The sequence below is a fragment of the Anabrus simplex genome, chromosome 6 (genome assembly GCF_040414725.1).
Source record: "Anabrus simplex isolate iqAnaSimp1 chromosome 6, ASM4041472v1, whole genome shotgun sequence".
Classification (NCBI taxonomy): domain Eukaryota; kingdom Metazoa; phylum Arthropoda; class Insecta; order Orthoptera; family Tettigoniidae; genus Anabrus; species Anabrus simplex.
The window spans coordinates 125765027-125782462 of record NC_090270.1 but is presented as its reverse complement, the minus strand read 5'-3'; the positions used below and the strand labels follow the sequence as shown (position 1 = coordinate 125782462).

At 39.2% G+C, this 17436-nt stretch overlaps 1 protein-coding gene across 1 annotated transcript in view; it reads left to right on the top strand.

Annotated features, from left to right (window-relative positions):
* The window catches only part of LOC136875543 (leucine-rich repeat-containing protein 45), a 143255-nt gene that overhangs the window by 56725 nt on the left and 69094 nt on the right, over window positions 1-17436 (top strand). Inside the window, exons 5-6 of the mRNA XM_067149094.2 lie at window positions 2780-2942; window positions 12301-12514. Of these exons, the coding sequence (XP_067005195.2) occupies window positions 2780-2942; window positions 12301-12514 (377 nt within the window). The remainder of the gene's footprint in view (window positions 1-2779; window positions 2943-12300; window positions 12515-17436) is intronic.

The following is a 17436-nucleotide window of genomic DNA, read 5'->3' as shown; positions in this document are numbered from 1 at the left end:
AACATCAAAGAGGCTCCACCAAAACTCCATACAAAATACGGGGACATCACCCGAGTAGACAAATTCAAATACCTGGGTGAGATCATCATGAAAAATGGACTGGACAAAGAAGCACTTCAGGAGCGAGTACGCAAACTGGAAATAGCCTACCAAACATCCCGCACAATCTACAACAAAAAATACCTTTCCCAAAACACCAAGATACATCACTGTGAAACAGTTCTGAAGCCAGTAGTTCTATATGCAGTCGAAACCCTGTCTCTAAATGCCAGCAAAGGACTCCTTGAAGAACTGGAGAAAAGAGAACGCAAAATTGTGAGAGGAATCTTGGGATCAAAGTACAGAAATGGAATCCATCAAAAGAGATCCAACAAGGAAGTCTACAGCAAAATAGAGAAAATTACTGACACAATCAGAAAAAGACGGGCACGATTTTACGGTCATCTGAAAAGAATGGACGGAAGAAAGTTAACTAAAGAAATATTTCACTTTTTTGATTCAAACCCCAAGACCACAATTCCCTGGTTTAGAAATACCAAATAAGACCTGCAATGCGACATATCTCAGCTGAAGATGCCCTTAACAGAGATCTCTTCCACAAGAAAATTTTGACAAACGGGTTAAACCGAGACGAGCAACCGAAGAGAAGACACGGTGCCCCTTGGACAGAGGAGCGTAAGCAGGCCCACTCACAAAGAATGAGGGATATTTGGGCTCTAAAGAAGGCCAAGTCAGTGTCAAATGCAACAAGACTTAACGTGGTCCTTGATGGCCCCAGCGAATTATATATACAACAATAATCACCATCATCTTCCTTCCAAGTATTGCGACATGTGTCCCGTTACGGTCTTGCATTTTTCTTTTTGCAAGACTTGAAAGCAATCAAATGTCCTTCCAACAGGTTGCTAGCCTGAAGGAAGTAAGACCATTGGTGGGGCTGCCACCTCTCAGCTAATGGACTAGCTGAAATAACAGCATTTCCTCCGGAATTGATGTAATGGCTATTCCGCCGTGACTCGGTCGACAGGGCCTCGTCTGTGGGAACAGGTTTGTTCATCTTGGGAAGGTGAGGCTGGCATTTGGGCGGGAAAGGTTATGTCATCATCATTATCCTTCCAAGTATTGGGCCATGTGGCCCGTTACGGTCTTTCTTTTTCTGTCCATCGTTTCATTGGACGTCCTATAGATCTCTGTCCTCCTGGTTGATAGTGTAGGATCTCCTTTGGTAGTCTTCCAGATTCCATCCTTTGAACATGACGTTTCCAGTTTTCTCGGTAATCGTAGATGTAATTGATTCACATTCAGTCTCTTAAGCACATCTTCATTTCTTATAACGATCCCATTTCGTATAGCCTGCTGTTCTGCGCATGAACGTCATTTCATGTGCTGTAATTCTGGAAATGTCTTGAGTTCTTATTGTCCATGCCTCACTGCCATAGCAAAGGGTTGGTCTGGCTAAAGTGTTATAAAGACATAAGCGAGTGTGGTTTCGGACAAGAGATGGCTTCATGATATGATTTATGATTCCTGTTGTTCTGGTAAATTTGGTTATTTTTGCAGATATCAATTTCCCCTTGGTAAGATATCCCAAATAATTGAATTCGTTGATTCTTTCCAAAATTTTATTATCTAAACAGATTTTACTGGGGATAGGGTCCTTCCCCTTAAAGGCCATTATTTTGCTTTTTTGTGGTGAAATGATCATGTCGAATTTTGAAGAGACTTGCTGGAGATTAAATACTGACCACTGAAGATCATCTTCTGATGATGCTACCAATGCAACATCATCAGCAAAGAGTATGGCATCTAGATGTGTGAGATATCTGTTGACTGGGTTTGATCCATGACTTTCATGCCTCCATTCCTGTATTATGTTGTTCATATAGATTATGAACAACAAAGGAGAAAGTCCACAACCTTGTCTCACACCTCTGCTGATCGGTTCCCATTCAGCCTGATGTTTACCTAACTTTATTGCAATAAGGTTGTCACTGTACATGCTGTATATGTTATCTATTAACTGTTATGGAACATTATCTTCTGCTAAGATATTACGAAGTCTGTTCCTGTTAACTAGGTCAAAGGCTTTCCTAAAATCAACAAATGCTATGTGAGTTTCCAAGTTAAATTCCCTGCGCATATTGAATTTTCACGACCGCATTGTAATCGAAACAGACTTTTAAAGTATTAGGTCTGTACTGTACTTAACATCTCTTCAACACGTACTACATGTACGTAACACGACCTAATACGTTGAAAGTCTGTTTCGATTAAATTCCCTGCATTTTTTTACTAAGATTTTCCAGGTAAAGTAAGCATCAGCACATGAGCGTCCCTTTAGAAATCCATGTTGTTCATTTCCAATCACATTTTCATAATACCTGAATCATTTTTCTCTGACAATATTACAGTAAATTTTGTAACCTGTATGAAGTAATTAGAGTTCATCCCACTAGAGGGTGCAGTTAAACCGATGGTAGAGGCATCTAACAGTTGAAGACCAAAGTATCTTGTAGTACACCGGTGGCCGTAGAGAAGGCATGCAGTTTAACTGGCCGGGGAACTCCTGGTACAATAAGACTTATGAACATACAGTATTGTCATGTTACTTGTAGTTACTGTTTTCTCCTCTCTTCTTTCCTTTTCATTTCTTGGTAATTCTAGTATTTTGTTGTTTACAATACCTGCATCTATGATTACACTTTCTTAGTTCACTCGTACCTGGATAATTTTTATTCATACTGAAAATTGAATTTGTTCCTGTTTTGATATCCTGTAGAACGGTGTGCAGAACACAATGCCACTCGAGCGAACATTCTACAAGAGTGTGCTGCAAGAACTGATTTGCTGGCTCGTCAGTTGAAGAAGGCAGATGAGGAGCGCTGCCGGGAGATACAAGGTCTTTCGAAGCAAAGTGATGAGAAGATGCATCAGATTATTAAGTATGACATTATTATTCAGCTCTCACAATGTTTGTTTTGCCACTTCTTTTACGTTGCACTGACTCATGTAGTTGTTATGACGACGATGCAGTAGAAAAGAGCTAGGACTGGGAAGGAAGCGACCATGGCCTTAATTAAGGTACAGCCCCAGTATTTGTCGGGTTTGATAATGAGAAACCATGGAAAACTGCCTTCAGGGCTGACGACAATGGGATTCGAATCTACTGTCTCCAGAATGCAAGCTTACAGCTACATGATCCAAGCCGCATAGCCAACTTGCTTTGTAGTCACATTAGTTGTAGGTTATTACATGACAATGTGTTTCCAGAACAGCTAGCACATAACTTGAATGAGGTTCCTGGTTGTGATCACCCCTATTTGTTTTTGCTGTTTAGATTGTCAGGGGAGCTACATAGCTGAGGCAATCAATTTGCACTTAGTTTACTTGGAAACCCTACCAACCTGGTCGTAGTACATGGAAGCGGCTCTACCTGTTACAAGCCAGGACGAAGGGCGAGTAATAGAGGAGTAATGCTTCTGTTAAAAAAAAAAAAAGCACCTTGGTCCAACTTGATCCGACTACTAATTCCTTGTAAGGGCCTCTTGCAAGAGTTACAGTAAAGTCCTTAATGGGAACTTCGGCAGAGAATGAAACCTCTGTAACGGCACAATTGGTGGATGAGGCACTCAATTACTCAATCTGCTGCTTTGTATATGAAGCTGGGGACTTCTTAAGGCTAAAGGAGTTCACCCTGCCAGAAAAACCTTCAGCTGTGTCAGGCATAGCAAATCAGCAGAAAAGGAAAGAGAGGGATTGCTTTCAACAGTAATCACCAAGCCTTGGGAACAGAGAGACCATGGGAAGACATTATCATCATTCCCACATCCAGCCTGCTGGAGTGGAGAATCAATGATGATGATGATGATGATGATGATGATGATGATGATGATATTGACAACAATGATGACTGGTTCACCTGAAAGTTGGTGGTTCAATTTCCTCTCAAGAAATTGAGACCTGAAAAGGTGCAAGGCCCTGGGGTTTGCTCAACTTACCACAGATATGAGTTCCTAGTTACCGATTTTACGCGAATAATCCCCTCCGCTGAATAATCCCCACACCCTAATTTTAGGAAGGACCATTTTGAAAAAATGAAATTAATTTAAATTCCTACCACCGATAGAGTAACGTAGGCAAAAAAAAAACCATTTCATATTGCTCCTCGAGTTCCACATAGTATTTACACAAATATGAACATGATGGATATAGCTACTTTGTTTGAACATATTTAAAATGATAAAAATGCATTATCACTGTCACAAAATATATTTGCCATGAAAATTAGCAAGTAGGTCTTCTTAAGTGACAGGTATGTCGTTAATCTGAACTTACAGTAGGCTCGATTCGCTGTAGATCGGAAGATTCTTTGTCTCTTGTATCACTAGAATCCTCTCCTAAATTACTTACAAATTCGTCATACTCCACGTCTAAAACACTTCTCACACGTGGTCTCTTTTTACTTGGATAGTAACATGACCAGTGGTGGATAATTCTTTTCGTGCATTGTAAACACTTGAAACAGACACACCTACGAACTCGTTTGTTAGTTTTGCGATACAGTAAAACCTTGTTAATTCAAAGTCGTAGGGACACATGATTTCGAGTTAACCTCCAACTTGTAATTCAGAAATGCCAACCCTTGCTGCATCACAAAATATTTTAAGACCCATTACTGCAACCAATTAACATTGATTCACAGTTTAAACCTTTCAAATGCCATGGAAAAAGCTATTTCCGAAATGTATCCAACAAGTCGCATTTACAGTATTCAAATAATGCAATTGGATAACTCGCTAGCAAACATAACCTCATGCAACGAAAGAATTTTTTTTTCAAAGATGAGGAGAAAACTATGCTGGCTGTCCTGTACAAGTACCTTATTCATTGGATTACTGTACTGTATGTTTTTTAGATGCCTTGTACTTGCACGGAAAATACTCGATGCCCTTAAAACATCGTGGCTTATCGAACATTCCTCTGACAAGGGAAGGAAGTAGGAAGTCTCTCGCTTCCATCTGCATTGCAACACAACACTGTGACTCTATCCTTGTACAATTTCCTGCCATGGCATTTGTCTCGTAATTCAGAAATGCCAAACCTTGCCACTTCACTAAGTATTCTAAGATCCATTAATGCATGCAATCACCTTGATTCACAGTTTAAACCTTTCAAATGCCATGGAAAAAGGCTATTTCCTAAATGTATCCAACGAGGTGGATTTACATTATTCAAATAAAGCGCTTGGATAAATCACTGGCAAACAACCTCATGCAACAAAAGAAAAAACCCACCAATATTCAAAGACGAAGGCAAATTATGCTGGCTTCCCTGTGCAAGTGCCTTATTTTTTGGATTACTGTAATGTTTGCATTTTCAGATGCCTTGTTACTTGCTCGCAAACATCGTGGCTTATTGAACTTTACTATGACGAGGGGAGGAAGTCTTTCACTTCCTTCTGCATTGCAACACATTACAGTGACCCTATCCCCCTTTAAAACCATAAGTCTGTTGATCTCGGCATTAAAAAAAATGCAGTTCCATCGGCATTGACAGTATTAATTAGTGTGTACAAATTGATTATAATTATGAGCCACACTTTTTCGCCAACTGTCGGCATCGCCATTGTTTGCGGATTCTGCTTCTCCGCATACTGCTTGTTACGTGATGTTGTGGAGTTCCTTAAAATGCTGAATACAAACGAATTACGATTTCACTCAAACTTAGCAACTATGAAACACACTGTAGACATACCAAAAGGAGTGAAAGTGTGGAAAGCTAACCCTGCACGTTCCGGAAGACTCGTTCTTAATACCAATATAAATGGTCCGTTATTGGACATTATAAATTTTCCTGCTAACTCATTCTTGGTTGCCAGCGTTTCGCCCTCGTGTGCTAGGGTGGGCTCATCAGTTGGTACCTAGCACACCTACCAATACGCTGGCTAGTGCATACCGTGGAGGCCACTGCGTAGGCTAACTGGAGCCACCGGCAGTGCCAATGCACTAAGAGACTTTGTCTCATCAGCAAAAATTGATGCCTGCTTGGCCATCAAATGATATAGATGTTGATTCCCATAGGGAATCTGAAATATTTGTCCTGAATGACTAAATTTATAATACCAATATAAATGGTCCGTTATTGGACATTATAAATTTTCCTGCTAACTCATTCTTGGTTGCCAGCGTTGGTATATTGGTATTATAAATTTACTCATTCAGGACAAATATTTCAGATTCCCTATGGGAATCAACATCTATATCGTTCTATCTTGACGCCGAGAAAATTCGAATTTAAATTACTCTGTAAAATACTACTTTTTCAAAATATAAAGGCAGTTTTGAATTAAAATATGAATTTTTTCCTGTTTAAATATGACATGTGGGGGGCAGGTTTCTTCCACCTGCGGTTACACAAAACATAACTGTACACCCAACATAAAAAACTACGGGAACCAGGAGCGTGTTGCCAACCTTGACGCAAATAAAACCTGCACCCCAATTTCGTGCATCAATTTTTTTTTTTAAATATGCGGGGAGCAAAGATAGCCACGCCCAGAGCTAACAATCCCACATCATGCTGAGGTTACAAATAACCTTCCACTTCTCCATGGCCTTTGTGGCTTGTACAGATATAGTTTTGCTTTTTTATTTCCTTTATGAGACATTAACATGAGAAAGACTGAACAAACTCCATGGTGCTACTGCTGGACCTTGGCCTCAAGCAATCACTGCTCAGCAAAGAAGCATGCAGATTACGCCATTCCAGAATATACTTGGTGATGTCATAGAAGGCATTTGCCTACTTGTAGAATTGTGCAAAAGTTATTTGTCCTTCTGATTCCAGTTGTTTTAAGTTTTCAGCTCCATAGTTGTCAAGAACTTTTCATATTTCCTGGAAGGTACAGTATCTTATTCAACAGTTTGTTTAGATGAATCATCTAAACAGTGTTATGTGGCTGAAGATGTTGATAAAATACGAAACATGTACCACTTTTAACCATTAAATTGCCTTAAGCAATCATTGTATCGACTAGGTGGAAAATAATAAATACTTAATTGTGAGATAAGTGGTAGCGGATTTTCAAACAAAGATTCAAATTTGACGCCCAGTTGAGAAATAGGAATCTAGTACAGGAAAATGTCTATATTCTCTTCAAAGCTGGCTAAAGTAATAACAGCCTTGTTTTATTGTGGACTAATACTGCCTCATATCTTATTCTGTAAAATCACAGAATGATTTTAATGACTCAACTCTTACACTGTAAATATGAAAGTGCTGATCTTCTTCCACCACCCTTATTCAGGGTGTTCCTGGGTCGGGTAGTGGACCATTGCCTTCCATCCATTTCTCACACCTCCCTGGAAAAACAAGAGATTCACGTCGCGCCTGGGGTATTCGTTAGCCTTTTGTCTTGATTTACTTTAATGCTTCACAAAGGCTATTACTACGTTGGGTTCGCCATAGCCAAAGGCATTTTATACCTAACTGCTGGGTTTCAGTTAGCCCCCCCTCCATCCTAGGCAACAGATGCCTTTTGCAGCTACCCCTAACAGATGCTGCCTGCTGGATTTCAGTGGCATTTCCTCTGTTAGGACACCAGCAACCACCTGAAGGAGCTCCTCTGCCTAACGCCATTGTCCCCTTTAGAGAGTCAGGTTATTTACTGCTGCTTTAACACAGTAGGTAACCCTTTGACTACCATTAGAGAGGTGGGTTTTATACTGCTGCCCAGCTTTAATGTTTGTTCTGTTGACTTATTCATTGAGACAGAGAAGCCTAAATTTAGAGGAAATTGCTTCCATTAAAGAACAAATTATATTTCGGGATTAACAGATACTAAATCTATTCTTGGAATAAAATATTTCATTCCTGAAGCTGGCCCCATCAGAATTTCTTCATGAACAATATTTTTGTCCAGCTTCAGTACAGCCTATCTTGTTCTGTTCACAAAGTTCATTAACATCATCCAACTCGTTTCACTTCGGTTACCATTGATCTGCATTTAGGGCTGTTGCCCAAGTGGCAGATTTCCTATCAGTTCCTCACCTAGTTTGTTCCTAAATGGTTTCAAAGAAGTTAAAAATTTATCAAACATCTCCCTTGACAAATTATTTCAGTCCCTAATTTCTCTTCTTATAAACAAATATTTGTCCCAATTTGTCCTCTTGAATTCCATCTTTATCTTCATTTTATGATCTTTCCTACTTTTAAAAACTCCACTCAAGCTTATACGGTACTAGTGTCATTCCAAGCCATCTCTCCACTGACAACTCGGAACATTCCGCTTAGTCAAGCAGTTCACCTCCTACAGAGTCAGTGCTAATATACAGTATGTTATTTGGTGACCCATCACACTATTCAGAACCTGTTGGTTGATGACGTTAACGTGTTTGTTTCTTGAGCACAAAATTGTTACTGTGGAAAACATTATACTTTCACTTGGATGAGAAGAAGAACCAAGTAAATCTCATACAATATATTTTGAAAACTGGTTTTGTTGAACCTCAGTAATACCATTTGGCTTATTTCTCCAGTGCCAAGATTTAGAAGCCATTCACTGAAGTTAATTTTAGACCATAAAGTAGAATGACTGGACAACAGCCGCTCTGTGACAGTGATGAATTACTGACAGTGCACTGTCGTAAGTCTGCACCCAGCGAGATCACTTTTCTAGCAAGTGTTGCTTTATTGTTCATTGTAAATAGCTGATCTACTGCTGAAAGAATGTAATGGAGAGTCATGGTTGCCTCATCCCATATGATTAAAGTGTCTCATTTCATCTGCATCTTCTGATATCATTCATTAGATTTAGAAGTCTGTGCGAATTTAGAGGCATTAATCCCTCTTTCCTGTGACTGAACTTTACTCAGTTTATCTTTCTCCAAACGTATCATTTTAGCTTCACTTGTTATCTCTATAACAGCATATTTTATCTTTGCCACTTTTACCTTTGTTTACTCTTATTGTCTTCCTCTTGGAGTTTTAGTACGTTGGATGGTTGACTCATTTACAATTTGTTGGTTCAACTCAGGAAATTCATACAACCTTTGACAATCAAAAATTCTTTTCACGCGAGACCTCATGCCCTCATGAACATAATGTTCTCTCGATGGATTTCTGCTGAAGATATCAGACATGACAAAAGCAATGGCGTAAATTCCACAATTGATCATGTTACCCTAATGATCTACATGGTGATGAACAGTAGGACAGGATACAATATTAAATAGAAGGAAGGATCCACCTTTCAATACTCCGTTGTTAAGTTGAACCAAATAGAAGTTACAACCTGTTCATTTGGGACCGGTTTCAACACATTTGAAGTGTCATCATCAGCCAATTAGCAAAGCAGTGCAAAAATTAAGTCATAAAGATCTAAAAACAACTAACACAATGATCACAGGCAAAAAATTAACACTATTTCATGCCGAAGCAATTCCAGTTGATGTTCATAACAAAATGATCACAGTCAAAAGAGTAAAAAGAATATCACTATTTCGTGCCGAAACAAATCCAGTTGAAGTTCATAAGCAGGTCTAGTACAATCCTGTTATGCCGCATTCACATATGAAGACAAATGAAGATGTATTTGAGATCGATAACGAGTTAAGGACTTGTTCTAATATGAAAACTTGAAGGATAACTCTTTATGAAATTGAACTTGTGATATGCAGTTATGTATAGTTGTTGCTAGGCAGGTCTTGTTGGCGGGAGAAACAAATGCCTACAAGACCTGCCACTTCATGATGTAAAGATAGGAGTTTGATATACAATCAGTGCTCGCTGAATTATAGGGCCTGTATTTTTCCGTGAAACAATAAATGCTGATCGATATATAGACCTCATTCTCAGACCATTCTTCCAAGAGCTGACGGAACAAGAAAGGAGTAATGGTTACTTTATGCAAGATAATGCGACGGCACACACTGCTAATCGGTCTATGGAGGTAATACGGGAAGTTTTCGAAGATCGTGTGGTTAATTATCCCCCTAGATCTCCTTATTTAAATCTCTGTGATTATTACCTGTGTGGGGGATGCTGAAGGGAAAAGTGTATGTGAACAACCCTCACACAAGAGAACATCAGACAAGTTATTTCAAACATCACACGCGCTGAATTTCGCTGAGTGTCTGAAAACCTATTTACGAGGTGTCAGGCGGGTTTGCCAGCTGAGGGACAACATTTTGAACATCAAATGTAATGCCAGGTAGATTTTGGACTAATCGTTTCACTAGGAATGGATTTCTATAAGTGTGAAATGCTGTGAGTAGTGGGGAGGAAAAGCATGCATTATACCGGCTAGCAACAGAGTGTCATTGTGCCAGCCGTGCTGTGCTCTGAGTGGGGCTGTGGAGAGAGCCAAAAAAATGACCCTGTATAAGAGTAACTAAATCTGATGATATTTATTCTTTTTAAATTCAGAAATACTGCCTTTCAACAAGAATAGCCAGTAAAACTCAGAATACATTCGTAAGTTTGTTAAAGAACAGTCTCGAATGCTAACATGTACAATTTATAGCTCTTTATAGCCTAGAAGTCATGTGTTCACTGCACAAAATTTGAGGTTGTCACATATTGGACCCTCCTTTACATTTTTTGGCTGTAAATCGATGTTTTTGACATTTCCTCTGATTATCTGTATTTGTGAATATATAGCTGGTTAAACTAAGTCCAGAGCTTTATGCTGCAATGGAAAAAAAAAAAAAAAAGCATCTTGTGGCCTAAAATTTATTTCTCTGGAGACAATATCGTGAAACCAATAATTAACATAATCTCCCAAAAAATAATCACCAGATTCTAATTAGTGTATCAAATCTGTCATTATAATGCAAGCAAATACAGTAGATATGATGTCTAATACCCAGACACTTAAATGCACAGAACGCAAATACCTTGAATGTTGAATTATTGCCATTTGCTAATATTGCTCTCTGTAATGCGAACACATCAAAGCAGGCAGCAGGACTTAGTTCATTGGATGATGTTAATGTTGCTATTTGCTCCAAAATGACAACCTCACTGCACTGAACTGGAAGCATTAATGATTGTTTTTTGTCAGTTATTGCCTTCAATAAGCAAATAATTCAAAGCAGACAGTAGGACTTGGTTCAGTCTTACGCCAATGGTTGACGTTAATATTATTATGTGCAACAAAACAACAGTCTATCCTTGTTGAATGAGAGGCATTTTATCGAGAAAGAACCAAGTATACGGAATCCCATCTCACCTAAATTGTATCTCTACCATGGAAACACAGTGAAGCATCCACAATCAACATTTGTTAACATGTCATTCCTCAAACTTAGCAGAAGGCATTCATTCTTGTACATGTCTATGGAGATTATCCATTATCATACTCGAGAATAGAATATATATATATTAGTCCACTTCACTGAAAGACAGCATTTTTTTCTAAACAGTTCAAGTTTGATGGTCATCATTGCATTTTTCTTGTAACCTATATCCGGTACCAGCTTCGTTGTCTCAAACATTTCCCAATTTCTTAATATACTTATGGAGGGCAACAGAAATCAGGATGCAGTATCCAGTATTCGGGAGATAGTAGGTTCGAACCCCACTGTCGGCAGCCCTGAAAATGGTTTTCCGTGGTTTCCCATTTTCACACCAGGCAAATGTTAGGGCTGTACCTTAATCAAGGCCACGGCTGCTTCCTTCCCACTCCTAGCCCTTTCCTGTCCCATCGTCGCCATAAGACCTATCTGTGTCGGTGCGACGTAAAGCAACTAACTAGAGATCAGGATGTGTGTAGTTCGAACTCATGCCATTAGACATAACTTCGCACTTTGTCATGGCAAATATGAGACAATCACTTCGCTAAACAGGACTTATTTTTCTTTAGAAAAAAGTGTAAAAGTCATCGTCATAAGAGTTTCATGGTATTTTGCTTGTAAAGAAGACATAACAACCTACAACTGGCATTAATTTCAGCTGTTGAAGCATTCTCATTTCTCAGTATCGATGTGAATACAAATCAGAAGAAAATCAAAATGAAAAATGAGAAAATTAACAATAGTTTTTAAAGAATATGCTGGATATCCAATGCGAGTCAAATTATTCCCTGCTCATTGAGCTATTGCACCATGTCTTCCTGCCCAATTCTTGTCATTGTTCATCGAAGTTTCAAGTTATTTTGTGCTATGTATATTTTGATTTAGTCTAAACAACACATTATGTTGGAATCAAAAGTGTAACAACACTTTAGAAACAGAATGTTTATAGAAGTGGACAAATGTGGATACAGTATAATTCTTGTTGAACTTTTCTTTTGTGTTAAAGAGCCAGTGATGCTCGTGTCAACCAGATGGAAATCTTGTTGGCTGAGAAGGATACTAGGTTGGCTGAACAGGCGGACCAACTAAAGAAATTGGAGAGTGAACTGAATGCAAGTCTGGAGAGAAACCAGCAGATGGTGGACCAGCTGAAGGAAAGGGACGAGTCTTACCAGGATTTGCTCCAGCGAAGTCGCATGGAGGTTGAAGATATATCTCAGGTACGGTAGTGGAATAGTGTTTATAAGAAGAGATTTGTACATAAAAGACTGTACAGTGGAACCTCGATTATCCATTCCCGCAGATTATTTATTCAAATTATGTGGTCCTGCGAGCATCCTAATTGAATCATGTTTTCAAAATTCTGCATTAACCATTCCTCGAAGAAATTATTTCCTGCATCAACTGTCCAGAAATTTTGGTCCCATCAATGTTGAATCGTCAATCAAGCATTTTTCAAGATGGGCATAATCAAATATAATGTTTGAAAAACTTTTGAGAAGCATTCTCGAGTACACAATAACCTTTAAAATTCGAGTAGGCCTGAGATAATTTATGTAGTACAAGACCTTACTACGTGTATCAGTGACCAAATAGCAAGGACAAAAGAATGGCTACTTCATTCCTATGGATCTTTGCATTAACATCCTGTCATGGTAATCTAAGCAAGTACCAGAAAAGCAGACGGCAGTGAACTTGATTAAGGGGCCATCTTTTCATCACATTTGCCTGATGTTGTTGAGGGAAACCATGGAAATCATAAAGCAGAGTGGCTGGAACAGTTAGAAGGAGACAGAGTGCATTCCGATCACTCTACTTGAAGACTGAAGGAGTTTTGTCAACTGTTCATACTTGTAAAAAATCTACATTATGTCCAGGGTTAGATGTTTATTTTTGACAGACTTTTTGCAGTTGTCTCGCTGAGTAGGTTTTTGGCCCATCTTCTTATAGCCTTCTTCCAACTTCTCCAATTCCATCTTCCTGCTTGCTCCCCCCCCCCCCCCCCCATCTTTTCATAGCCTTTTCACAACTTCTCCATTGCCAGTTACTGGCCTTCTTTCATCTTCTTTACCATCTCCTCCATCTTCTTCCTGTATTTTTAAATCTCTTTCATCATTTCCAAGAGTGTATTTAATTAAGCCTCCATTTTCATGTGGCTTCTGGTCTCCACAGACATGCAGTTAATTACCACAAGAGGAAAACTTAAAGAGTTGTGTGTACTCACTCTACACAGATGATCTAGAATGCTCCCAACGGTAGTCGAAATATGCAGCAATTGGTACTGGTCTGCTGATTCACGCTGATTACAGTGATGTATCACACATGGGGTCTATTCCGTCTTCTGACACCACTTTTGTTACGAATAAAACACTATTATTTTTATCAGTCTAATTTTACTGTAGGATGCCTTAAATAAATACACACACAATTCTCTTCAACCATAAATGACCACACTCTACTAATTGCTGTCTTTTTACAAGTCTCTCACAGCAGGCAGCCAGTTAGGTGGCCTACCTCGGCGGGCTATAATCCTTATTAACAGACTACCTTTCACTTTTGCTCATACGCTCCACTCCGCTCCTTAACATACAACTGCTGCATGCAGAGGTTTGAACACAGGGCTGCTGACGACTCCCCCACAATACATGCAATACATGACTACTGTTCCTTGGCTCGACTCCAGAGAAAGTCTACTACTCACACAGTCAACTCAGTCATTTCAAAAATAGCACTTCCACAACAGCAACAACTCAACAGTGCTAACCAGCATTTCAATATTCCTCACAAGAACGACATATATCACTGCTTCAATTCTACTCACGACAACTGTTCCATACGCTGACTTCCAGGATGATCTGCAGTCCACGGTAGTACACACATAGTACTCCAAGGCAGTACACGAACAGTACTGTGCTCAGTATACGACGACACTCCGACTGCAGAGGGGCACAGACAACAACCAGCACTACTCCCATCAAGCTCCAGTTACTCACTCCACATTGGTACACATACTATACTCCAAGGCAAAGTACAGTGAAACCTCGTTAGTGCGTTCCTCATTAACACGTTTTTCCACTTTGCAGTCGTAAATTTGCAGTCCCGATTCTCATCGTATTAAATCTATATAAAAATACCTCACTTATCGTGTCATGAATTTTCGCTCTTACTGCTTAGTACGATCACATATTTCTTAGCCCTGAAAATGTTATTTTTTCATCCCTTGTGAACAAACGACACTTCCAACTCTGGTATGATTCGTCGCCACAGTTGCGTGATTACGGAAAACAGCCTTAAATTCCTGAACTTCATGGGATAAGTTGCACATTCGGGGAGCAAGCTGTTAGCCTCACAATGTTCAGTTTTGCTTGCCGTTTAGCAGCAAGATTGCTGAATAACAAAGTTAGAAATTTATTTTGTGTTGAGTGGTACAGTGACTGAAGTGTAGCGAATATTTGTTGCATGGTACAGTAGCCTATATCTGGATTAGGAAAATCGCGTGAAATTGACTAGCGTGGTGCGTATTTGTCTTGTAATAGCCTAGGTATGGATATGAAAGAAGTGAAATTCCTTTCTAATGAAGACAACATTAAAATCTTTCAGAAAGTAGACTGGCATTTGCATCTTTAAGCGCGCAGAGGTCGTGAATGTTGAACTCGCTCCTTCGAGTTTTGACTTGATCGATTTGACTTGGTCAGGGTTGAAGTTTTCGAAATGGTGGCCAAAGTCATTCTGTGGCAGTCGCACGTGGCTGAGTATAACCTCCAGTTCATTGTCTCAGATGTGACCAGAAAATAATGTTTTATAACCCACTGCTCTGAAATAAAAGGCTTCTACTAACATTTGTTTTAGAAAGAGTGTGATCTGCAATAATACTTGGATAATTTTATTGGTCCCAGTGCATGTATTTTCATATTTGAGGCGTCTAGTATCAAAACCGGCCAAGTCACTCAAGGCATATTTTTCAATATGGACGAAAAACCTCTAGAGATAAAGCAATGATGGTCAGAAAAGGTTTTTTTTCACAGTTATATCCTTAATGGTTTAATATTTAAGTTCCGCTGTTTTGAGAAATCTAACTCATAATTAACCCATCTTTTTTGTTAATTTAAATTTTGACTTGGCCGTTTTTGTTGCAATTTTGTACAATTTCACAAGGTATGAAAGTAAATCTTTCAGTTCTCCACTCGGAACAATATCCACGTTACAGCACACAACAATGACAAAATACGAGCACATCGGAAATAGGATTGCTTTGGCGCCAATGGCGGTAAGAAGCCCGCGAATACGTAAATCAGTGTTGCAAACGAACAAAAAAACAAAATATAATGACTTCAAAGAATATACATTACAAGGAACGATTTTGCCTACTGATATTATCACATTGTTGCTTAATGTAACAACACAAGATTCCAGACAATAATGCTGCATCATAAAGATTGTCGCTCGTTCCTTGACTTGGCCGGTTTTGAATTCACTGCCTGCATGACTTGGCCGATTCTGTTGCACGACCGAGAATTCAGTGCTCTATAACATGAAGACATGGACGATTTTAAAGCATTTTCTTGTTTCACCTGATAGTGCTATACTTCTACTTCAAATTGATAACATTAACTCATTTTCGTAAATTTTGTGACTTGGCCGGTTTTGATACTAGACGCCTCATTTGTTGTTTGGTGTTTTTCACACCGTCCAGTGCATTTGTTATTTTATAAGCCCCAGCAGAAAAGGTTTTTATATTTGTTCTCACGTGTTTTACACAGTTTTTAATACTTTTCGCTCATCTTGAGAAATGGTAGATATAGTTTTTACTGTACCCGCAGATACACAACGTAAAATGCTTCATGTCGGAAAAAATCGTATCTAGTATTTGCATATCCCTGTTGGATAATTTTTATTCGTATATTCAGTAGTACGTTTTCTTGCTTAATACTTTCATTTTTGCTGTCCCCTGCAGAAACGTCTTAATGAGGTTTTACTGTACTCCGGTGGAACACTAATGGCAGCTAGCACGGGGCACCAGATGAAGGGAACAATAAAGGAGAGGCCACGGCATGTCCTCGGGCTGGCTGGGAAGTCTCTGAGCCGGGACAAGCAGAATATAATATAATGCATTCTATTCTTGAGTCCAACATAACCTTTAAAAGAGGAGTAGGCCTAATTATAATTTATGCAATACGAGACTTACAAAATACTTTTACCGGTGACTAAATAACAAGGGAACATTAAAAAGACTGAAGGGATTCCGGCATCTTGTTGGGCGCTTTTGTATGGGATCTTCTTTTTCTTCTTCTTCTTCTTCTTCTTCTTCTTCTTCTTCATTTGGCCTGCTTTGGACTGCAGGAAACAGGTGGTTTTCTGAATCATCTTTTCTTCTCTTCCCATAATTTTTTAAAAATTCTTTCACTAAGGTTCCTCTGTTCTTCTCATCAGGTGGTCTTGGCCTTGTATGTTATTCCTGGAACCCCTTAAATTTATCATTCTTAGTTTGAAACACTGCTTGATTCGAGATCTGTGGATCCGTGGTAGAGTGTCGGCCTCCGGATCCCAAGAAAGCGGGTTCGAACCCGGCAGAGGTAGTCGGATTTTTGAAGGGCGGAAAAAAGTCCATTCGACACTCCATGTCGTACGATGTCGGCATGTAAAAGATCTCTGGTGATACATTTGGTATTTACCCGACAAAATTAATTCAATCTCAGCCATAGACGCCCAAGAGAGATCCGGTTTACTCTAGGTCCGCTAGATGGCAGACAGAGTAAACCGGAACGTCGAAATTGACGAGCAGACAGCCAGATGGCGTCAAATCGAAATGTCTGCACACGGTAGCTGAGGCCATACGATTATTATTATTATTTTTATATATGGATCCCAACTTTTTTTGTATCTTTTCTTGTCTCTTAAACCCATTTTGTGGTCACCTTTACTTTGGTGATGTGTTTGAAAATTATTATTTTTTAGCCTAATCTCACTCATTCTCATAAGGTACCCGTAAAATTTCAATCTTCTTTTATGCATTGTGTCTCTAATCTTCTCTGCATGCCAATATAGATCTTCATTTTTCCTCTCACTCGGTACAGTCTTTTCCCTTACCTGGTCCTAGGATCTTCCTTAGAATTTTTATTTCTTTCTCCTCTAGCTCCTCCAT